The sequence below is a fragment of the Haplochromis burtoni genome, unplaced genomic scaffold, assembly GCF_018398535.1.
Source record: "Haplochromis burtoni strain Fernald_Lab_line unplaced genomic scaffold, NCSU_Asbu1 Contig_153, whole genome shotgun sequence".
Classification (NCBI taxonomy): Eukaryota; Metazoa; Chordata; class Actinopteri; order Cichliformes; family Cichlidae; genus Haplochromis; species Haplochromis burtoni.
Genome location: NW_024582514.1, coordinates 19,545 through 41,585, shown reverse-complemented (window position 1 = coordinate 41,585; position 22,041 = coordinate 19,545). Strand labels below are relative to the sequence as shown.

The following is a 22,041-nucleotide window of genomic DNA, read 5'->3' as shown; positions in this document are numbered from 1 at the left end:
CTCTCCCCCCCCTCTAGCTCTTCTCTTTCTCTTGTTCCTGTTACTCTATTAGAGCGAGCAGCTCTCCGCCCAGGAAATGAGGGTAACGGCCGCAGTGTAAAACATCTGCTGTTTAACAGAGCTGACTTCTGTCCACATCAGGAAGCCAGGAACTGAACATGTTTAATAACTGACTTTAGAAGCATTACCTCTGTCACACTGCGATGTCTGCAACCGAGGCAGTGATGATATGTCAATAAAGTCTTATACAAATTTTTCACCGAATGCCCACCACATTTACCTGGTGGATAAAAAGGTGTAAGCCAAACCATGTCAAAGAACTGAGCCACTTGAGACAAGCTGGTTTAAAAATAGAAAAGTGAATTTCAAAGCATTGGGAGCCAACAGGGCAGGGCTGTGTGGTGCACTGTTCTGCGTCTGGGTGCTTTTTAGAGGTTAGATTGTATATTTTCAAAAGAAGGGCTAGACTAAAACAAACTGTTGATTATTTCAATCTTTTTGTCTCGTTCTGATGGATGATTCAACAGAGAAGTAAAGATAGCAAACTATCGTTGCACAGTGGAGACTCTTGGAATTTTTTAAGGTTTAGCCAAATGTGCTCATGAATAAGCTGTTCATTACAAACTGAGAATAAATAGTGACATTCAGCATTGGGGAAAGTCAGGGCAAAATCCCCTTGTATTTCAGCAGTACTATAACAACAGTTGTCAGTTAAACAAGGAACCTAAAGGCTGTTTAAGTGTCAGCTTTTCCATGGCTCTGATTACCCTTAATGATAAGATAGTGAGGAAAAAAACAAAAAAGGGTGATCAAATGTCAGCAGTCATTACTGTAAACCAGTCAGCCACAACATCAACAGCATCTTATTTAGTGTTGTTAAATCCTCCATACACTGTCTGGGCATGGAGACAGGACCTCTGGGGCTGTCCGCCGATGCCTGGCACAAGTAGGGTCTTTGGGTCCATTGGGCCTTCACGGACTAGGCTTGTTCTATGGAATCCTGTGGTTGCTCAGTCTGACTGGGAGTATGGAAAACAAATCCAAAGCCTGTGGATCTTGGCTGTGTTGTTGATCCATTTCTGAGCAGGTTTTTGCAGTGTGGCAGTGTGTTGTCCTGCTGGGGGAGGCCCCTGCCATCATGGAGTCCCTATGACATTGGGGGATCTACATTGGAATTTAGGTAGGTGGTATATGTCAAAGTAAAAGTCATATGAATCCTAGGTCCCAAGGTTTCCCAGCACTGTAAACAGATTATGCTTTTACTGTTACCTGTGTGTCTGTTTTTAATGCTGTTGCTGATCTATGTCGTTTGTGTTGTGACACCTAAACTTTGATTGGCATACACTGCCATCTGGTGGGCAAATATGGTATAACGGTTAAAGAAGTGACTGTCTTATCGATAATAAGTTTGGTGGTATGGATATTTGGTGTGGATATTTCAAATTATTTCCCCTACAAAAATATCCATTACAAATGTATACTGCTGTTTTAACAACAGGAAAACAAGATAGACAAGAGTAACGATTGAAAATTACAAGAGGAAAAAATCTTACACACAGCCTTAAGAAGCAGACCTAATAAACACGCAAATCCAGAAGAAGTGCGGTTAAAGACAAATGAGACAGACTGTTTTATAATGGCTAAAAAAAGACCTTTTATGTCGTCATGCTTTTAACTGGATGTGTATTCTGTAATACAATTAAGAGTGTCACAGTGGATAGAGTATTTTGGGAAACCTCTGAACAGAAGTTGTGTGAAAGTTTGCTGTAGCAAGAAATCTCAGTTACATAAGTGCTTAAGAAGATGGCATCCATCTCTTACTGACACTGCACAGCCATCCTGTCTGACCAGTCTGCCATGGGGCATTTCATACCTGTCACCACATAGCCCGCATGGCAGTAGCTCAAGGTGTCTGTGTGTCTCTGAGCACAAGAGTGCAACTTGGACTGCTTTCCCATCATTCACATTGAAGAGCTAAATGATTCTCTGTGTTATTCTGCTAAAGATCCCACACAGCTGTGGTAAACACTGAAGTCTCTGAAAGAAGTGAGGTAAAAGATTCACAGTCAACAGAGAGAACAGATAGTATATGAATCATATCACCACATCAGATGTTGTAAGGTCTTACAAAGGTCTTTCCAACTGATGACAATATTGAGAACTGGCATGAAGTTTGCTCTGGGATTTGGTTTGGATAACAGCTTTTACTCTCAAAGCTGAGGTCATTCATTTTTATGCTAAACGTTTTATAATAAATCATTGATGCTGACTGGGTGTTGTTGATTGTGTGATCTAAAACTTAATTAGAGGAAATTAATTTTAGCTGTCACAAGTCTTGGGGTTATTTTTGTACACTTTTCTAGCACTGGGTTGGACCTCATTTGCTTTCTGAATTGCCTTAATTCTTTGTTGCACAGATTCAACGAGGTACTGGAAGCATTCCTGAGAGTGTTTTGGCCCATATTTACATGATAACGTCACACAGTTGCTGCAGTTTTGTTGGCTGCACATCCATGATACAAATCTCCTGTTCCATCACTTCCCAAACCTGCACTGTTGGATTGGGACGTGGGTATAGATCAGGGGTGGGCAACTCCAGGCCTCGAGGGCCGGTGTCCTGCAGGTTTTAGATGTGTCCTTGATCCAACATAGCTGATTTAAATGGCTAAATGACCTCCTCAACATGTCTTGAAGTTCTCCAGAGGCCTGGTAATGAACTAATCACTTGATTCAGGTGTGCTGACCTAGGGTGAGATCTAAAACCTGCAGGACACCAGCCCTCGAGGCCTGAAGTTGCCCACCCCTGGTATAGATGGATGGCCATGGTGAAGGTTCTTACTTGAAGCAACAATTGTTAAGTAGGATGTGGTGTTTAAATTATGCTCAGTTTTTCTAAGGGGCTTAATGTGTCACAAGAAATAATCCTCACGCACTTTTACATCAGCAGCCTGACCCACTGATACAAGGCAGGATGGAACCATGCTTTCATGTTATATATGCAGAATTCTGACCCTTCCACCTGCATGTTCCAGCAGAAATCAAGACTGGTGAGAACAGGCAATGTTTTTATAACTTTCCAATTGCAGAAAATTGTACCCTCATTTTCCTGCTCTTATCCTACAGGACTAGCTCTAAGTGTAGTCTTCTGCAGCCCATCTGCTTCAAGGTTCTAGGCATTGTGCATTCAGATTTGCTCTTATGCATACCTTGGTTGTGACAAGTGGTTATTTGAGTTACTGTTGCCTTTCCCAGAGAACTGTAGTATGTTGGATACCTTCTTTTTTTGGACCAGTCTTTGTAAACTCAGGGGATGGTTTTGTAGGAATATCCCAGCAAATTATCACTTTTTGAAATACTTTTTGAAATTAGGCCATCTGCCACCAGCAACCATGCTATGTTCAAAGGCACTTAAATAACGTTTCTTCTCCATTCTGATTCTCAATTTGAACTTCAACATATCAGATTTTACTTATGTCTCCATGCCTAAATGCAATGGATTGCTGCTAATCACATTAAAACTTGAGCAAGCACCTGAACAAGTGTGCCTAATAAAGTGGCCGAGGGTTTGTTTTTTGGTTTTGTTTTTTTTGTTAAGTTCCTTTTTGTATCTTCAATATGCACAAAAATGTGCCATATAATACATATTTAAACTACTCATTAACTTTTTGCTACTACTTGCTTCTTCTCTTAGGCTAGTGTCACCTGTCTCCATAGTTACGACGAAAGTGTATACGTGCGTGTCTTACGCAGGCGGCTTTGTGAATTGATGTTCTGTGTTTGGGACGCATTTCTGCCCTTTTTGCGCATTTTGCCACAAGTAAGGTAAAAGGTGAGTTTATAGAAGTGTTATTTCTGTGTCGACACGTTTCCGAGGCGTCGTTTTAAAGGGACACTGCGTTAAAAATGACTCGCACTGAGTTAGTGGACTGTGCCGATTGGAAATAATACCTGTGGGGTTACCAAGGTGGCGACGCATCGGGAGAGGAAACAGCAAATAGTAATGAAAGCGAGAAGGGGAGAGTCCTCTTTAGTGTGACATTAGTAAATTCAAGACCAAGGAGCCTGACAGGTAATACCAGAGATGGCTATTCTTTGTAGCTTTGCGGACGTTTGATGGACTCACTACTGACATAAAGACAGATTCTGGACCTGTGTGCCTCTCAGACGTTGAAAACGGTTACGTCTCCGTGAGTTAATTTTGTCCTCAAACACACATATCTTGCCCTGTGACTTTTATTTGGGTCCACCTTTAAAAAAATATCCCCAGTAATGAAAGATTGCAGTGAAAACTGATGAAGTATGGCACCGATAGCGATTTTAAATAAAATGGGGAACATTTATTTTTTGACAGGTGACAGTTTTCAGCTGCCATAATGGAGAAATACGAAAAGCTGTCCAAAATTGGTGAGGGTTCCTACGGTGTGGTGTTCAAATGCAGGCACAGAGATACTGGCCAAATAGTCGCCATCAAGAAGTTTGTGGAGTCTGAAGATGATCCAGTTATTAAGAAGATTGCATTGCGAGAAATACGTATGCTGAAGGTGAGAAGACATTAGTTCTGGTATCAAGTTTTCCACATGTCACACCACACGTGTACACTTGCACACACACACATGTGCATGCTACATGAATTGATGAAAGAGTTTAACAAAAAAAAATCCCTTTTTCAAACTTGTCAGGCTGTGAAGCACTGACACTGAAGTGTCTGTGATGTGTGCTCGTCTTTTAGCAACTCAAACACGTGAATTTGGTCAACCTGCTCGAGGTGTTCAGGAGGAAAAGGCGGCTCCACTTGGTGTTTGAGTTCTGTGAACAGACAGTCCTAAATGAGCTTGACAAACATCCCCGAGGGTAAGTCAAAGCAGCACAGGAACAGCATGTGACAAATTAACTTTTTAAAATATCTGTTCACTCTTTGCCAGTTTGGGATTAGTGGTTATGTTTGTTGTGGTAGAGCTGCTGAAGGGTAACATACTTGGAAATTCAAATAATCATTCCCTTCAACCTCCAGATGTGTTGATAAAGTAACATTATAACTAAGGAATTTAGTTTTAAGGAGTCATCTATTTGGCAAATAGTTTGCCAAAGAAGTATTTGGTATTTCTAACAGGAGCATGACAGAAGAAAGGAACAGGGTGAATTAGAAAGAGGGAGCAAGACTGTAGCTAAGAAATTCTGGTGACAGAAAATGCTGGCAGTAGAATGAGGGCGTAATAGGCAGTCTTAACATGAAGGATCAAAAAGTAGGAAAAAATAGCTCTTGTCTTTTCTCTGCACTTTGAGCAATGTATGGTCACAAGCCAAGATTTCAGTATAGCTTTTGTCACGTGAACTCACGTAAACCACAATGGCTATTTGATTTGATTTGATTTTATTGATTAGGATTCAAATTCAAATCTCAGTGAAAACAGTGAAAAAAAAAACAGTGAAAACAGAACAAAAATCTACCATAAAGAAAGAAAGCATGAGACAAGGCTAATCAAAAGGTATTGGCTGAAGCATTTGCTTATTACGCCAACCCTTTTCACAAAATATCTTTTTGTATGCAGCTCCTGTACACAGGGCTTGAATAAAATAATAAAACATCTGCTATCTGTTGTCTTACCATTTTTCTTTTTCCCACGAGACTGTGCAGCAGAAACTCTAGCTGGTCTTGAAAACAAAGGCGCTGCTGCTTTTAAAGACAGGCCTAGGATTACCCGGGTGACCGCAGGGCCGAGTAAAACACCACTTCTTTTATTGAAATGGCTGGAATGACAGATGAGGACATTGTAATTTGTAAATAGTTTGTCTGTTTTTCCTTCCTTTGTCTCTTGTTGTCTCTAGGGTACCTGAGGCTCAGCTGAAAAGTATAGTATGGCAGACTCTGCAGGCTGTCAGCTTCTGCCACAAACACAATGTCAGTATATTTTATTATATGTTGCACTTCATCTAAATGATTTGCATATATTTATCTAATGCAGGTGAGCACATGCCTTATTTTTGTTAAGTTGCTCATTGCTGTAATACTTCCTTTCCTCTGTACTGGTATTTGAGTTACTGTGGAGGATGGTTGATGCATTCCTTTTTATATTAATCAAACCAAGTCTTTATTGATTTGATTTATATAAAAATGCAGTTTTGTTGTTTTTGGGGGGGGGTTTTGTGTTTTTTGTTTTTTACTCAGCAAAATCTCACGTATATAGTTATTTTATAAGTTAAATTATCTGATATCCGTAACATATTCATTTTTTAAATATATTTTTTCAGTGATTGTTATTTCCCAAACATTTATATCTGTTTTTATATGTTATATATTGCTCTTTATGATACACAGTTCTGCTTAATTCTGTAGCTAAATCTAACTACCGACTATATAAGCACCTTTTTGTGCATCATTGTAGCAAATATACTATTTCATAGTCATTTTTAATGTTCTCAAAGCTTTTATTGCAATGTTTGTTACACGTCATAATAGGTTCCCTTCTGAAATGTCAGTCTGTAAAACTAGTTGGTGCCTGTAGGGGGAGCAGTTCGCCTTATTGCTCCCTCCTATACACGCACACATACGCACACATATATAGATAGATAGATAGATAGATAAGCATAGGCAGTCTATCTGGTAAATAAAAAATAAAATAAACTCTTAGCCATACAGTATTAAGTTAAAAGTGTGACGGTTTCTAATCTCTTGCTCTTGTTCTTCCCCATTCATTTTTAATTTGCCAGCCTTAACATAAGCTTGTGGCTCTGACACAAAGAGACTGTATATCATGTTGCCTAAATCCCTGATAATGACTGTTTGTCTCACAGTGCATTCACCGTGATGTAAAGCCAGAGAACATCCTCCTCACTAAAACCGGAGTCATCAAGCTTTGTGACTTTGGCTTCGCCCGTATTCTGAGTAGGTCATTCAAGGAAGAGTGTTAATTTGTCTGTAATGACTTATTCAACACAGATCCTATATGTCAGCCCTGCTCATGGCCACCTCACTTTTAGAGTTCCAGTGAATGCATTGTACAGTGAAATGACACTGTACAGTCTCTCTTTACCCCTGCTGCGTAACGTTTCAGTGTCATGTTACCATACATTAACATGTAATCTTTCACCATGTCTTGTAATCCCTCCCTCAATTATGTATGTGTTATTTAGTGTGCATTATTCAGTATATTAATGTTTATGTGTATAAGTTGTCACCATGTGTATTTGTGTTGGTATACTAGCGGGACCAGAGGATGACTATACAGACTATGTAGCAACCCGCTGGTACCGGGCTCCTGAGCTGCTGGTCGGGGATACTCAGTACGGGCCTCCTGTTGACGTGTGGGCTTTGGGCTGTGTCTTTGCCGAGCTCCTCAATGGGAACCCACTTTGGCCCGGGAAGTCTGACGTTGACCAGCTCTACCTCATCAGGAAAACTCTGGGTAGACTGAAGAGCTGTTTAAAACACTAATGACACTGCATGTAACATCAGCATAAATTTACATCTACAATCAGGAGAACTGTCTTCTGTCAGACAGTCTGGTAGCTTTTTTTTTTCTAACTAGAGAAACTGAACTAGTTGCTCAAAATAGGAGTTGTTTCCTCTTATTTAGTTGCTTGAAATTTTTCACAGTATTGTTAGCTCATTGCACCCATTGCATGCAAATTGCTATTTTGTGTGAACTGAGCCAAACTGGTTTAGGTCCGAACACACCCTCAGACAACAAGAAACTTTTCACAGACAGGCTGGGTTAATAATCAGATTTCTGACCGTAGGTGACCTGATCCCCCATCACCAGCAGGTCTTCCGCTCCAATGTTTTCTTCAGTGGAGTTAGCATTCCTGAGCCTGATACAATGGTATGAAAACTATTAAAACCAAATCTGTGTTCATAATGAAGTCATAATGAATGGGGTTATATACTTTTTTTTTTTTTTTTGCTATAGGAACCTTTGGAAAAGCGCTTCCATGGAGTGTCTCCCCATGCCCTTCAGGTTATGAAGGTATATTTAGTGTAATACAGACTGGCTGATACAGCATCATGATTAATGCTACTGGACAATTTGTCAAAGACAATTTTTAACCAAATCAGTCCTTCAGGCCCAGCCAGTATAAGCGAGTCAGTGTTTGTCCACATATTTTGAAAAGCCTTTGCTTCATGCTAAGTCTCTGTGTTAACAGTCATCCCTGGTGATGGATCCTTCTTTGCGCCTGTCCTGTGAAGAGCTGCTAGAGCTGCCTTACTTCCAGGAGGAAGGAGGACTCAACTATGGCCGTGAGGGGGAGCGCCTAGGAAGACGACATGACAGAGGCTCCCGCCGCAGACAGGCTGGGGTCAGTGTGACACACAGGGGTTTAATCGTGCAAGAAAATGATCCAAAGCCCAAAGAGATTGTCCACACTGCTACAGCTACAAATGTCCTTAAACCGGTGAATGCAACTCTACACAGGCTGACAAGGCATTATCCTAATACATTGTTTCCTTCTCTCTTTCACTCTCTAGGCTCAGTACCTGCCTCAGTTACCAAACAGTAACATCTCACCTGCACCAGAAGTCAAGAAACAAGTGAAGCAAAAATATCACCTGCCCAACATATAATAAATAAATTCATCTAGTGTTTAGTGGCTGGAATGTGTAAACGATGGAGTAAAGTTCTGCTTTGCGCAGTCATTTAAATAAGCTGATTTGAAGGAACATACGTTAATGTTGTGGTAAGTAAAATACGATTTTAATTCTGTGATTACTTATAGATATAAACGATATTCTTCATACAAAAAACAATAGTTTATATATTATGAGCTGAGATTAGGGCAAAGAATGCACAATCTGTTCGTATCATAGCTAAAGATACATCTACAAGATTGAAACAAATGTCTTGTAGTCACCACTGTGCCATTGCAAATTGGCTACAAGACTATACTGGTTTTCTGATACATCCAGTAATTACTAATCATACATTAAAATAGTTGAGCATTTTACCATATATAAGAGAAACAAATGCATCTATCTTCAGATTCTGTAAACATTGTTGATGTTGTTAATGTAAACCAAAAAAAGAGCATTTAGTACTGGATATTAGCCTGTATACTTGATGTTTAACTTCCTCACACAGTCTTAAGGTTTAATAAAAACCCACCACGAAAGCCAATACTTTAAATAATTTGATGGGTTCTTAATGTACTCCAGCCACTGTCTCAATGGCGATACCTAAGGTCAGATGCAGGCATCCACTGTTACTCAGCCATCCACTGGAGTACGCATCGGCACACCAGCATCCTGACACATGGCTTGATTCATCACCTGACCTCAAACTTATCAAATTACAGATTTAACTCCTTGTTATATAGTTCAGTGATCTGTGCTGTAGACAGACAGGGTTTACCATACACTATAAACAGCCCTACTTTTTTTTTTTTCCTGGTCAAAGCAACTTTTCACATAATGATTAATAACATTTCCCATTCATCAATGAAATTACTTCATATGGATCTCTTCTCGTGGTTTATTGTATGATTAGGATGCTTTCTTTAAAAACAAGAGATTTCATGGAAAGATAGGTGGGAAAAGAAAATATACCACACAGAACAACATTGGATATGCTGTAAACAAGATGATAGAATTTATATAGACAGAAAAACACACTGAAGCACGGGGCATGAAAATTGATCATAACAGCTAGTGATATCAGTCTTAAAAGTTTAGAAGATTGAAAACCCAGACTATAGTTTAAATCAGCATTACTACCGGGGTGTTGCAATAATTGTGTATCTGCGAGGCACATTGGCAAAGCCACTGTACTCAGGGCTGAGGTCTATGCTGTCAGGCCCGCCAGGGCAAGAGAAAGTGAAATGTTGCAGCAGTGACACCAGGAAGAGGAAAATCTCCATGCGAGTGAGAGACTCTCCAACGCAAGATCTCTTTCCTGGAAGAAGAGCATAAATAAGCCAATGAGAAAAACAATATACATCTAACTGTGATGGAAAAAAAGATTGTTTTATGATTTTTCTCTTCACAGAAAAATCTTACTCAGAATATTCCAGGAAAGGGCATAATACCACAAAAATGTGTTAATAAAGTAGATCCAATGAGGAGCACATTTTCTAAAGGCGTGGAGGATAGAAGGAAATGTGCATCATTACCTGCAGAGAAGGGCAGAAATGCAGGGTTTTTCTTAAAGTTCCCATTGTTGTCCAGAAAGTGCTGGGGGTTAAAAGACCGTGGAGTTGCCCACCGTTTTTCATCTTTTAGCACAGAGTGCAACAAGGGAATAATTAGTGTATCCTGTTGAGAAAAGATGTTCAATCAGATGGGACATTTCTTATCTGGGAACATTCTGCATAAACAGCACTAAAATAGATTACATCAAAATACCTTGGGAATTGTGTAACCCCTGAAAGAAATGCCATGTAGTGCATAGTGAGGGATGCTCAAGGGGATAATATCTAGAAAACGTTGAATTTCATGGAGGACTGCGTCTGTATATGGAAGGGACTTCTTGTCTTCCATACAAGGGCAACGCTGTCCAACTAGTGTCAATTTCCTGCTGAATGGTCTCTTTGGAATGAGAAGAAAATTGCAACATAATTAGTGGAGAAAGCTCTAAAGTCAGTAGCAAATCAGCAAAAAATAAGATTAAATAAAGACTTTCAAATATTTTAGTGCTGCTTTACATAGATTTCTGGAGTGAACAATTAACACGAATTACCAATTATAATGTCATTCAGTCTGAAGTTTTATTTATTTTTAAGAGAAGAAAATCATCAGAGCAAGTGTGCAGAATTTCATTTGCTTTCTGTTTCTACCTTGTATTTGGGGGTATTTGATCAGAACATTTAATGCATATCTGATAGTTGAGCTAGTGGTTTCAGTTCCTGCCAGATAAAGATTCAACACTGTTGACACCAAGTTGTCATAGTGGAACTGGCTTGTAGGAATGGGCTTTTCCAGAAAGTAAAAACAATTTTATCAGTTTACCAATACAACCTCAAGATTAAAATTAAAGACTTTAAAATGCACTTGCAGGGGAATACCAATGCAAAGGAATTGTCTTATAATAGGGGGCATGCACATTTGTAAAAGAGCAATTATCAGCAGTAAATAAAAGAAGCCTAAGTGAGGTAAGTCACAAAGATTTAGTCTGGTTATTAAATTTAGTACTGTCACACCTTATTGAGTCTTAGGAGGAAGCAGTCAATGTAATCTCTGGGTGAACTTGCGTCCAGTGTGTCCTGATGTTCTTGGATTTTATTCATAATAAATGCTCTCATCTCCTCAAGTTTGGCAAACAAATTGTGATGTGAACCTGGCAACCACTCCATCAACCGTGGGAAGATATTATAGAGCTGTGATGAGAGAGAGAAAAAAGACTCGATTGCTGTGTTGCAATGTTGCTGAACTCTAGCTATTATTTGGGCACATTTGGTTTTTAATTGAATCACTCACCCGCCATGCCAGTTTCATGTTATTGTTACTTTAGCTTTTACCTGGCCCTGAGAACTGCTGCCAAATTTCAAGGTGTCTGAGATGATCTGCAGAAGGTATAGGAAGTGTTTATCATCATAACTGAAGCGCTGGCCAAACACCAAACAGCAGATAACATTGGACACGGTGCAGCTCAGGAAGAAGGTTGGATCAAAGGGTTTAGCTAAAAAAAAGAAAAGAAAGAACGACATTCATCAGTGTCACCCATGAAACAACAAACCGACACTAGTCAGTCAACAATTTTCATTATAGTCCTGTTTTATTATTATCAATACTTAAAACAGTTGCAACAACGACACTCAATCAAAAATATATGTTTATTTGTGTTAAATGCTTTTTTTTTTAAAGTTTAAGGTACATTTTTAAATGTTAATAACTAATTTTGTATTTTATTTGAAGCAGTAGGGCCATGCAAAGATTAAAATTGTAGTATCAGTATTCTAACAGAGACATTACAAAAAGTCCCTGTGTAAGAAAATGCCTGCAGATGATAGGAAATTGTCTTTTGTTACTCAGTAATCCAGCAGAAAACTAAAGAGCATCATGACAACTGACACGTACAACAGCCCTGAGAAACTGTGAACTTTAACATTTACTGATATTCACTGGGAATTGGGCTTACCAGCAGTCAAAATCACATCAAAATATATGACACTGTTTTACCTGAGAGCTTTTAGGATGATGTAAAAATAGGCAACATTTACTTATATGTGTACAAAAACAGATCCAAAAAACATGGTGTTTCTGGAGCAACTTTTGATTTATTTATAACTTGATAATCACATGATTTGTGACTGCAAATCACTTAGTGTTGGTCAAAAAACAAACAGCAAGTCACAATGGACATGGTGCAAAAGCTCAAATGTACAACATCATTTAGTTTAGTTTATTTTGAATGTGTGAATATTTGTTTATAACTCTGTATATAACAAACTGAACACACAAGACAAGCACAGTCACCTTTCCATATTCTATACCAACCATTCATCTTTTTAATGCAGCCCACCAGATGACTGCTCTCCTCCTGGATCCACTCTTCCATTCCTTTACATCCCATCCCAAAGTCTCTCAAAGTTGTCAGGGTAAACCTTCGTAGCTGTTGCCAACACTCTCCATTGCTAACACCCAAACCTTTTGAAAGGTAGAAGTAACGCATAGTTTCATAAACATGACCTTCACAAAAAAGACACATTGTAACATTAAATCCTCTATATTACCGTAGCCTTTGGAAGCTTTGAAAAGTAACGGGATAGGTCCTCGGCCAGAGAAGTCATCTGCTTGGTCCAGCAGCGCCTCCTTCACAGCATCATACCCCAACAAAATCACTGTGCGTTGGGGGCCCAGATACATCGTCATCACCGAGCCATATTTATCACTGAGCTGACGGGTTAAATGGAAAAATGAGTGAGCTTATACAGACATACCAATCCCTGGGATCTTTAACACCAAAGCATAATCCTATGCCACAAGCAATGAAATATTTTGACAATCAGTTGAGGCTGATGTCTGTAAATAAATAAATAATGGTTTACTGGTATACTATAATGCTGTCTTACACAATAAAAATAACAATCAGCTTAGTGGTTTTTCCATAAGAATGCACAAAAACATGCACATACATACTGCAATCAAAACAGTCAGAACATTGTGTTAAACATTATGTGGGGGTTTATGTGTTAAGAAGTAATTCAGTCACCTTTAGCATAGTTTTGAATGGGGCCCTTTTGTCCATTTGTAGCACATTTCCGATGACAGGCAGGGCAGAGGGTCCGAGAGGTAAGGCAAGTTGCCTATGACTCTTGATGCTGAAAAGCTACAGTAACGTCAAGACAGCCCCTATTAAAATCAACGTGCCAGAAAACTCCATGATTTTCCAGGACAGAAACTCTTGCTGTTCCCTGGAGTTGAAATGGCTGAGAGATCAAAAGAGAACTAATTGAAATGCAGCCATTTACACTGCTTGTCAGGCGCTGGTCAACCTTTTGCCTGGATTTCACGCTGTGCTGCGGAATGCTGTTGAGCAATATGCTCAGCCTTGTAGTCATACTTGAATCTGTCGGTTACATGTTTAATTTCAGATTGGTGTGAGAACAGTAAGTCCTGAAGGAAAACCCCTTTTTTATGCTTATGTTACTAAACACCCACATGAGAGCGAAGGAAATCAGCTCTGCAGAAAATGCCACTGTACTGCAAAGAATAACCTTTGTCTTAGAGACAGTGGCAGCAACATTTGCATTATTCCATAGTACGAAGCACCTTTTTGTTTAGCCTCCAATCTGTCATATCATCTGGGTTTATTTGAAAAGGTTAAACAAACAGAAAAAAGAACAAGTTACATTAATAGCAAGAACATTCACAGGAACACATTCAGCAGACAAAAACAATAGAAAAAGAAACAAGATTCCATTAAAAATCGTGGGCGACCTTGGCTCAAGAGTTGGCAGTTTGTCTTGTAATCGGAAGGTTGCCAGTTCGAGCCCCGGCTCGGACAGTCTCAGTCGTTGTGTCCTTGGGCAAAACACTTCACCCGTTGCCTACTGGTGGTGGTCAGAGGGCCCGGTGGTGCCAGTGTCCGGCAGCCTCGCCTCTGTCAGTGCGCCCCAGGGCAGCTGTGGCTACAATGTACAGTAGCTTACCATTACCAGTGTGTGAATGGGTGGATGACTGAACCTGTAAAGTGCTTTGGCGTTCTTAGGGACTATGTAAAGCGCTATACAAATACAGGCCATTTACAAAAACACATAATAAAGCAATCTAGACTGACTGCGGTTTGTAGTTTGTACCTGAAGCCAGGTCTATCAGGTTTAGTTTGTACATCAAAGGTTAAGTATTACAGTTGTAGTAAATAAATGGAAGAACAGGGGCAAGTAGTTTAAATCCTTTTTTCTTCTTTATACAAGTGATGTCATTGATATCTGTCAATATTTTTTTCCTGTTTTTTTAATTTTTGAATCAGTTACTGAATGTTCAATCAAGGTCTGCTATGAAGCTATGGTTATTAGTATTTTTAAGCCAAGAGTGAGCAAGAATAATATGGGTTCAGGTTAACAATATTTCTACTGGGTTTAATAGTATGTTCAAACATACAACCATACAAACAAGTAGCATTACTCCAAGAATTAACCTTTGGAACAAATATCTTCTATGGAAGTGGTAGAGGACGTTGTGTTTATACATAAGCAGTGTCACTGCAGTGTTGCACAATTATGGATTTATTTAGATAACATAGAAGTTACATATTTAATTCTTTGATGACCGTAACAGAAAAGTTAAAAGTTATTCAGCTATGCCAAAGTTGTTTCTTCCTTAGAACTGTCTTGTTTTGTAGGCTAGAACTGGTGGATTCTCTTCCAGCCAAGATCCGGCTTTGCAGACAGCAAGCTGTCATAATGTCCTGAGAGGACAAATTGGTAACACTGCTTTGACACTCAAAATAAAGCCAAAATTCAAAATACTCACTTTATCTTTTTCCTCAAGTTTTGTGGTGTTGTGTTTTGAATTTTTATTTTTGTTCGGCCTTTGTGATTTTGGTTCCTCTCCCTGTCTGTCTCCCATTGTCAGGTTTCTGCCATGTTTCTCCACTCCCCCCCATCATCCTGACTGACACCCCCATCACCTCTGTGGACTCGTTCCGCTTCCTGGGTACCACCATCACCCAGGACCTGAAGTGGGAGCCCACCATCACTTCCGTCATTAAAAAAGCCCAGCAGAGGATGTACTTCCTGAGGCAGCTGAAGAAATTCAACCTGCCAACACGGACGATGATGCAGTTCTACACTGCAATCATCGAGTCCATCCTCACCTCCTCCATCACTGTGTGGTACGCTGGAGCCACTATCAGGGACAAACAGAGACTGCAGCGTGTTGTGCGCTCTGCTGAGAAGGTGATTGGCTGCAGACTCCCATCTCTGCAGGACCTGTACACCTCCAGGACACTGCGGCGTGCAGCTCGGATCTCAGCTGACCCTTCTCACCCTGGACACAGTCTGTTTGACCTGCTCCCCTCAGGCAGGAGGCTCCGGTCCATTCACACCAGAACCTCTCGCCATAAGAACAGTTTCTTCCCCTCTGCTGTTGGACACATGAACAATAACCGTATGACTGTTGCCACCACTAACACATGACCCTACGCTGTGTTCACTGCATCATTCCATGTTTGGCACTGATCACCACCTGCACTCATGTATATATCATGTATATATCTATCCACTTAGCACTTTTAATTCTTATTCTTATTTTTATATTTTTATGACAGTATGTTTGCACTGAAGCACCGCAGCAATTTCCTAATGTTGTAAACCTGCTCAACATCTGGCAATAAACCCTTTCTGATTCTGATTCTGATTCTGATTCTGATGTTATGTTAAATGAGAGTTTTGTAATTGTTAAGTGTGTCTTTTGTTGTTCCCTATCTTACTTTGTCAGAGGGTCCAAAATTATTATTTTTTTAAAGTCACGTGGTTAGCCAGGGGACTGAAAGAGTCTAATTTGAGCAGTTTGCAGTTCATCTAGTTGAAGGGTTATATTTATCTAATATCTAATGTTAAGTATCAACTGGATCATGAAATGCACCTTTAAATGGAAGAATAGATGACAGTATTGTAGAAGCTTTGTGAATTAAGCTTCTACAATACTCACTTTTTTTGATTAAAGTCTTGTTATTAAGCAAATAATAAGTAATTATTGATATAACAGAGTTACATATTACAAGTTAACTGCAGACTGCAGACATGGTGCTTCAGCAGCATGATGACAATGACAATGAAAAATGTCTTCATGGTGAAGACCAGAAATGAAGGTTTGACCATTTTGGGGATCGGCCCGAGTTTCACCTTAATCGACAACAAAGTAAAGCTAGTTTTCGGCTACGAGCCCGACACAGAACCCGACGTATTAGCCAGAGGTCCCTTTACTACAGTTCGGAAAACGCACCTTTAAATGTACGTATGTGAACCCTCAAGTGTTCGCTGACTTCTTGGATCCCTTCTTCCATCCCCTTGCATCCCATCCCAAAGTCTCTCAGGGTTGTGAGTGTGAAGCGTTGCAGCTGGCGCCAGCGCTCCCCATTACTGATTGCTAAACCTGAGAAGATGAAATGTCAGGATTAGGAAAAACTTTTACACAAACTGTTATTTGAAATTTCTTTATTTTCATGTGAAGTTGACTTAGAATCATGCCAAAGAAATCACTGGTCTTGAAAAATGATATATGGTGTCTTGTTACCATAGCCCTTGGTAGCTTTGAACAGAAATGGTATGGGCATTCTGCCTGTGAAGTCATCTGCCTGATCCACCAAGGCTTCTTTCACAGCATCATACCCCACCAGAACCACTGTCTGCTGCCAGCCCATGTACAGTGTCATCACAGGACCATAGGTTTCACTGAACTAAGACAAAGCTAAGAAGAAAAAAAACTTTTTTGTATTCATGCAACGTCAGCACGCAGCTAAAATAAAAATCCAGAACAGTAATGGAGGGTGCGCTTGAGACTGAAGAAGTCACTTGGATGAGTGACGAAACGTTTCTCCCACAAAACGCTACTTCCAGATGAACAGAATCCACTTTTGGGGAGTGTGCCCTTGTTTATTCTTAAGTTACTGAACAATTTAACAATATGAAAAATCCTGGAGGTCCTGGAGGCAGACGATACTTCCTTCTTTTTACACTAAACAGCCACAGCAGAGCTAAGATTAGCCCTGCCAAGATCACTGTGGCAGAAAACTCCATAACGTTGTATTTTGTATTTTTGTCCTTCCTTATATACCTACTTTCTCTCTGTGATTGGCTTCTGTAGCTAGTTTATATTTAACAGAGGTTTGGCTGGTTGGACACACATGACCAATGTGATGTTTTAATCTTGTGGACCTTAGCACACTTTTACCTTGTTAATGATTCTCATTGACAAAAAGATGTTGCAACATTTGATTTGAATAATAAAGTCAAAACATGTAAACCATCCTCATTTGACAGTCTACACTGCCCTCTACTGGAATCAAGATTTGGCCCACACGCTGCTCTGGCACCTGTTTGAACATTTACACGCTGTCTGCAACAGCATACATAACTATTATAAAATAGGTTCAGTTTCTAATACAAATCTGCTCTCTTACCAAACCAATCAACTCTGTGAAATGAATCCAAGCAATCCAATACTGTGCTTCACTCGTAGAAACATAAAATATGTTTACAGTGAATGCTGTTAAAGTAGTAAATACTTATGATCTAAATTTGAAAGGAATATTTCACAAAAATCTTTGTCAGACTTTATTTGGATTGTTTATTTTCTTTTTCATATGAAACTGGGTTTACCTGCTCAGCACTAAGGAGAAACATAGTGATTACAATTTAATGTTCAAGACTAGATGTTTACATAAAAACATATGCTTTGTTGACAGGCCTAAAGTAATTTGTACAAGCTATTAGTTAACTTATAAGTGCAACACATACTGTTTATATTGCTTTTGCATTTGGTTTGGTTCCATTTTGAACCGAGTCAAGGAATCCCTCATAATGTGTCTATACCAAATTTTGAACTATGTATCGATTTAGAGAGCAGCAACAAGTTACCTGAAATTAGTAAATGCACTATTCATTTTTTTTATTAATTTCAACACCATAAAGAGAGATAATATATTTTTTAGATTTTACATCATTTATTTAGAAAAAAATTAAACCCACTAGTCATGTCATACTGCAAACAATGAGCATGACATTTGTAATTATTGATAGAAAACGGTTGTATATTAACATAAAGCCCTAAAATAAAGACATGGTGCTTCAGCATCATGATGACAATGCAAAAACAAGCAGACATGAAGGTTGACTTCAAAGAATAAAGCAATGTGCTTCTGGAAGAAGACGGATATCCTTCAATTCTATACTAGAGGATGACTAGTTTTTCTTAAGTTAATGGGGATTCTATTGGAGCACTCTACAAGTACTAATAACAGGCTGCTCTGATGGTATGCTTTGACCATTTTCAATTCAATTCAATTTTCAATTCAATTTTATTTATACAGCCCCAAATCACAACAACAATCACCTCAAGACGCTTTATATTTTAAGGCAGACCCACCAATAATATATACATAGAAAAACCCAAAAATTATATTGTGTTTTCAAATGATTAACTTTAGGTCTACCATGTCAGCACCGCATTAGAGCACAGGTGAGCCATGTGATCTTCCTGTTCACCTTAGTACACCTATTTCTCATTTCATTGCCAAACAGCTATTACAACATTTGACCTGATTTCTATAATCAAAACATGTAAAACAGCTCCGTCCTCTTCACCAAGATTGCACGTTAATGATTCACAGGAATGACTCAGGGCGTGGATATTCTTTATCATCAACTCTGGAAGACTTGTTGAAATTATTATATAAAACCTATGAGTAACTTTATCGTGTTTCTGTGTTTGTGTTTTGACAAAAAAAAAAATGAAAGAAACAAAAAAAAAACAACAACAACAACAATTTGTCAGTAAATTCACTATCTAGTTTAAAACACTACAGAAACTCTTAGAACTTAGATTCAGCACATTATTTGAAATCATGCCTTCTCAGCTAAAACCCCACATCTCACTTATATTATTATTATTTCATGTCTTTTTTCTATATCACAGACATAACAGCAAAAATTTATTGCACATTCATTTAACTCTACTTTTAATTGTGCATTTAATGTTACTGCACCACATTAACGCAATGCAGCATGTTGTAGAGATCCATGTCAGTTATAGTGCTGCAAATGATGACAAACTGAATGGCTCTCATTTTAACGTGCTGTAGCTATGATTTGATGACTTCGAGGTAAATTGGCAAAGCTGCTGTACTCTGGATCGAGGTCTACACTGTCAGGGCCTCCTTCACAGGAAAAGGTGAAATCCTGCAGCAGTGAGACTACGAAGATAAAAAGCTCCATACGAGCAAGAGACTCGCCAACACACGCTCTCTTCCCTGTAAAGACACACAATCACAAATCACTCTATGGTAACCAAAATTGCTTGTTCTTATTATTTTAGGGTTTCTACCTTACTATAATAAGTGCCTTGAGGCCAGGTTAGCTGATTTATATAGAGCTACAGCTGAAGATTGTATAATTTATCAACTGTGTCAGGACTTTATGTACCTGCAGAGAATGGCATGAATGCAGGATTTTTCTTGAAGTTGCCGTTATGGTCCAGGAAGTGCTGGGGATTGAAGAACCTGGGAGTGGCCCATTGCTTTTCCTCTTTCAGCACAGAGTGCAAGAAAGGAATAATTACAGTGTCCTGTTCAGAACAAATATGTTGTTAGTCTATTGATGCTTTTAATACTTTTGACATTAACCCCTGACATGATGCACAATGGACTTAATACTGACTGTAATACGTATAATGTCTTGGAATTAAGAATACCTTTGGGATTGTATAACCCCTGAAGGATATGTCATTCAGTGTGTAGTGAGGTATGCTGAAGGGCACAATGTCAAGAAAACGTTGGACCTCATGGATGACAGCATCTGAAAATGGGAGGGACTTCTTGTCGTGCATCCTGGGACAACGATCTTTTCCAATTACAGTGTCAATCTCTTGCTGCATTTTCTCTGGAAAAAGCAAAACAAAAATTATAACCGCTCTGATCTGTTTGTAATGACTGCTAAGTTTTAGACTCACAAACAGACTTATCCCTAACTATAATATATTTAGGGCTAAAAGCAAGTTGGTAATACTTTTTTCTGTACACCTACCCTGTATTTTGGGGTATTTAATCAGCACAGTGAGAGCATATCTCAGGGTGGAGCTGGTGGTCTCTGTTCCAGCAACAAACAGATTCAGTACAGTAGAAACCAAGTTGTCATAATTGAACTCACTTGAGGGATTGTCCTTTTCCTAAGGAGACAAATTAGGAATATTGTTGTCTCAACAGAAACCAAATTTAAAATACTCAAATGCCTTTTTAGCAGCACATAACAGACCAGCTCGAAATATAGTTTAAATAATTCCAACCTGTTTAATGCAAATATGGAAAAAAGAACGACACAATGCAAAGTGCCCTTAATAAAGCAACTGATCCTTCAGTTCTTTCCAACCTGATTCATTCTGATGAGGAAGCAGTCAATGTAGTCTCTGGGGGAGCTGGGGTCCAGTGTCTGTTTGTGCTCTTGGATTTTCCTCTCGATAAAATCTCTGGCCTCCTCTGCATGCCCAAAAACAGTTTGGTGGTAGCCAGGAAGATGCTCCATGAGCCAGGGAAAGATGTTGTGCATCTTCAGGAGGGAAAAACAGCAGCTTTATTTGTCTAAAGACGTATGAAAATATGCAATCAGTATTACTGAGTATTAATTCTTTAGACAACACACTTCATGTCAGGGACCTGGATCTGAGCGACCCAGGGTCCATGAGCAGCTATGGACTAATATAATATATTATGTATGTTGGCTGCACTGTGCTGCTGTTCTTGTGTTCTCCATGCTTGTATGTACAGGCAAGTGGATGTGTCTGTGAGTGAGCACTGGGTTTCAGGCAGGCCTGGTGGGTGTGTCCCGTCTGGAGACTGGCCACACCTAAAGCAGATGATCACACGCACCTGCAGCTAATGAAGCCTAGTCGGGGAGCTACTTAAGAGTGTGGCTGAGCGCGTCTTGGTGTGGGATCGTTGTGTGAGACTCCATGTTAGTGGGCTTCGTGAGCGCATGCCTGAGTGTCCTGACCGTTGCTTCTTTGTTATTTTCTCCAGGAAGGAGCATGGAAGACAAGAGCAGCGAGCACTGGGTGCGCGGACACACAGGAGCAGAAGAGCACGGACTTGTGGGTGGAAGACACGACGTGGGAGTCAAGGGAACACACTGGGATTTATTATTCTACACCACTGTAAATAAAGGCACTGTTTATCATAAAGAGTCTAGCATTTGGGTCCTCCTTCATCACATCCCCACGGTTGGCCAGTGCTAACTGTGACACTTCAGCGCTGTTGGTTTGGAGGTAAAAAAATGCAGAACTATCTGATCAGTATGTTGTTGTTTTTTTTATATGTTAACTTTTTTTTTGTAATCATGTCCACTGACCTGACCAAGAGGAGTACTGTTGAACCTTAAGATCTTAGTTATGATGGTCAGAAGGTGCAGGAACTGCTTGTCTTCAAAACTGAAGCGTTCCCCAAAAACCAGGCAGCAGATCACATTAGAAACAGTGCCGCTTAACACAAATTGGGGGTCAAATGGTTTACCTGGATAAAAAAGGAAAAAGACAGTTGGAAATAGTTAGCAAAGTTACGAATTAAAAATGCAAATGTTAGGTTTTTATTTAAATAAATCATCTACTTTAGTTTAGTTTCTTTTGAAGAAAGATTTGACAGTAAGAAACTTTCTGTCAGTTGGCTGGGTCTGTGACCCTTTTCGAGTTTATGGTCTTTTTGTGAATTTTTAGTTTGGAATGATGCATCCATCCATTCGCTTCCGCCTATCCTTTTCAGTGTCGCAGGAGCCTATCCCAGCTGTCATAGGGCGAGAGGCAGGGTACGCCCTGGACAGGTCGCCAGTCTGTCGCAGGGCCAACACACAGGGAAAAACAACCAGTCGCACTCACTCCCGCATTCACACCTATGGGCAATTTAGATT

General features: G+C 39.5%; 4 protein-coding genes across 6 annotated transcripts in view; 1 reads left to right on the top strand and 3 right to left on the bottom strand.

The window, feature by feature from the left end:
- Nucleotides 1–2,957: 2,957 nt before the first annotated feature.
- LOC102313788 (cyclin-dependent kinase-like 1) lies at nucleotides 2,958–8,583 on the top strand. Of its 3 annotated transcripts, none has more exons than XM_042224849.1 (10): nucleotides 2,958–3,047; nucleotides 4,352–4,541; nucleotides 4,730–4,851; nucleotides 5,827–5,899; nucleotides 6,793–6,883; nucleotides 7,203–7,403; nucleotides 7,738–7,820; nucleotides 7,908–7,964; nucleotides 8,143–8,295; nucleotides 8,465–8,583. In XM_042224849.1, the coding sequence occupies exons 2-10, from the start codon at nucleotides 4,374–4,376 to the stop codon at nucleotides 8,558–8,560; spliced, it is 1,044 nt and encodes a 347-aa protein (XP_042080783.1). In that variant the 5' UTR covers nucleotides 2,958–3,047; nucleotides 4,352–4,373; the 3' UTR covers nucleotides 8,561–8,583. The 3 variants fall into 3 exon arrangements, with proteins under 3 accessions (XP_042080783.1, XP_005932626.1, XP_042080782.1); XM_005932564.3 differs by lacking the exon at nucleotides 2,958–3,047 and adding an exon at nucleotides 3,704–3,829; XM_042224848.1 differs by lacking the exon at nucleotides 2,958–3,047 and adding an exon at nucleotides 3,852–4,187.
- A 45-nt stretch (nucleotides 8,584–8,628) lies between these two features.
- On the bottom strand, nucleotides 8,629–13,919 carry LOC102313282 (cytochrome P450 2F3-like). The gene is made up of 8 exons (XM_042224847.1): nucleotides 13,140–13,919; nucleotides 12,661–12,823; nucleotides 12,425–12,574; nucleotides 11,446–11,606; nucleotides 11,128–11,304; nucleotides 10,334–10,516; nucleotides 10,102–10,243; nucleotides 8,629–9,884 (listed from the first exon to the last, which is right to left on the bottom strand). Exons 1-8 carry the CDS (start codon nucleotides 13,173–13,175, stop codon nucleotides 9,703–9,705), a joined length of 1,194 nt encoding a protein of 397 aa, XP_042080781.1. The 5' UTR covers nucleotides 13,176–13,919; the 3' UTR covers nucleotides 8,629–9,702.
- A 1,876-nt stretch (nucleotides 13,920–15,795) lies between these two features.
- On the bottom strand, nucleotides 15,796–17,775 carry LOC121815203 (cytochrome P450 2C1-like). Its single transcript, XM_042224842.1, has 3 exons — nucleotides 17,752–17,775; nucleotides 16,667–16,829; nucleotides 15,796–16,525 (listed from the first exon to the last, which is right to left on the bottom strand). Exons 1-3 carry the CDS (start codon nucleotides 17,773–17,775, stop codon nucleotides 16,356–16,358), a joined length of 357 nt encoding a protein of 118 aa, XP_042080776.1. The 3' UTR covers nucleotides 15,796–16,355.
- LOC102313371 (cytochrome P450 2G1) overlaps nucleotides 17,681–22,041 on the bottom strand; it is an 18,873-nt gene continuing 14,512 nt past the window's right edge. The window contains exons 4-9 of the mRNA XM_042224846.1: nucleotides 21,490–21,650; nucleotides 20,515–20,691; nucleotides 20,173–20,314; nucleotides 19,841–20,028; nucleotides 19,573–19,714; nucleotides 17,681–19,400 (exon numbers count right to left, since the gene is read on the bottom strand). Of these exons, the coding sequence (XP_042080780.1) occupies nucleotides 19,219–19,400; nucleotides 19,573–19,714; nucleotides 19,841–20,028; nucleotides 20,173–20,314; nucleotides 20,515–20,691; nucleotides 21,490–21,650 (992 nt within the window). The 3' untranslated portion in view covers nucleotides 17,681–19,218. The remainder of the gene's footprint in view (nucleotides 19,401–19,572; nucleotides 19,715–19,840; nucleotides 20,029–20,172; nucleotides 20,315–20,514; nucleotides 20,692–21,489; nucleotides 21,651–22,041) is intronic.

Bases quoted from the DNA above. Each gene is read 5' to 3' on its own strand.
- LOC102313788 (XM_042224849.1), top strand. From the start codon at position 4,374: ATGGAGAAATACGAAAAGCTGTCCAAAATTGGTGAGGGTTCCTACGGT. The intron at 4,542-4,729 runs GTGAGAAGACAT...CTCGTCTTTTAG, and splicing joins GAGAAATACGTATGCTGAAG to CAACTCAAACACGTGAATTT. The intron at 4,852-5,826 runs GTAAGTCAAAGC...TGTTGTCTCTAG, and splicing joins CTTGACAAACATCCCCGAGG to GGTACCTGAGGCTCAGCTGA.
- LOC121815203 (XM_042224842.1), bottom strand. From the start codon at position 17,775: ATGTTTCTCCTTAGTGCTGAGCAG. The intron at 16,830-17,751 runs GTAAACCCAGTT...GCTTTGTCTTAG, and splicing joins TTCTCCTTAGTGCTGAGCAG to TTCAGTGAAACCTATGGTCC. The intron at 16,526-16,666 runs GTAACAAGACAC...TCATCTTCTCAG, and splicing joins CAAAGCTACCAAGGGCTATG to GTTTAGCAATCAGTAATGGG.
- LOC102313282 (XM_042224847.1), bottom strand. From the start codon at position 13,175: ATGGACAAAAGGGCCCCATTCAAAACTATGCTAAAG. The intron at 12,575-12,660 runs GTAATATAGAGG...ACCTTTCAAAAG, and splicing joins CAAAGCTTCCAAAGGCTACG to GTTTGGGTGTTAGCAATGGA. The intron at 11,305-11,445 runs GTAAAAGCTAAA...CTCTCATCACAG, and splicing joins GCAGCAGTTCTCAGGGCCAG to CTCTATAATATCTTCCCACG.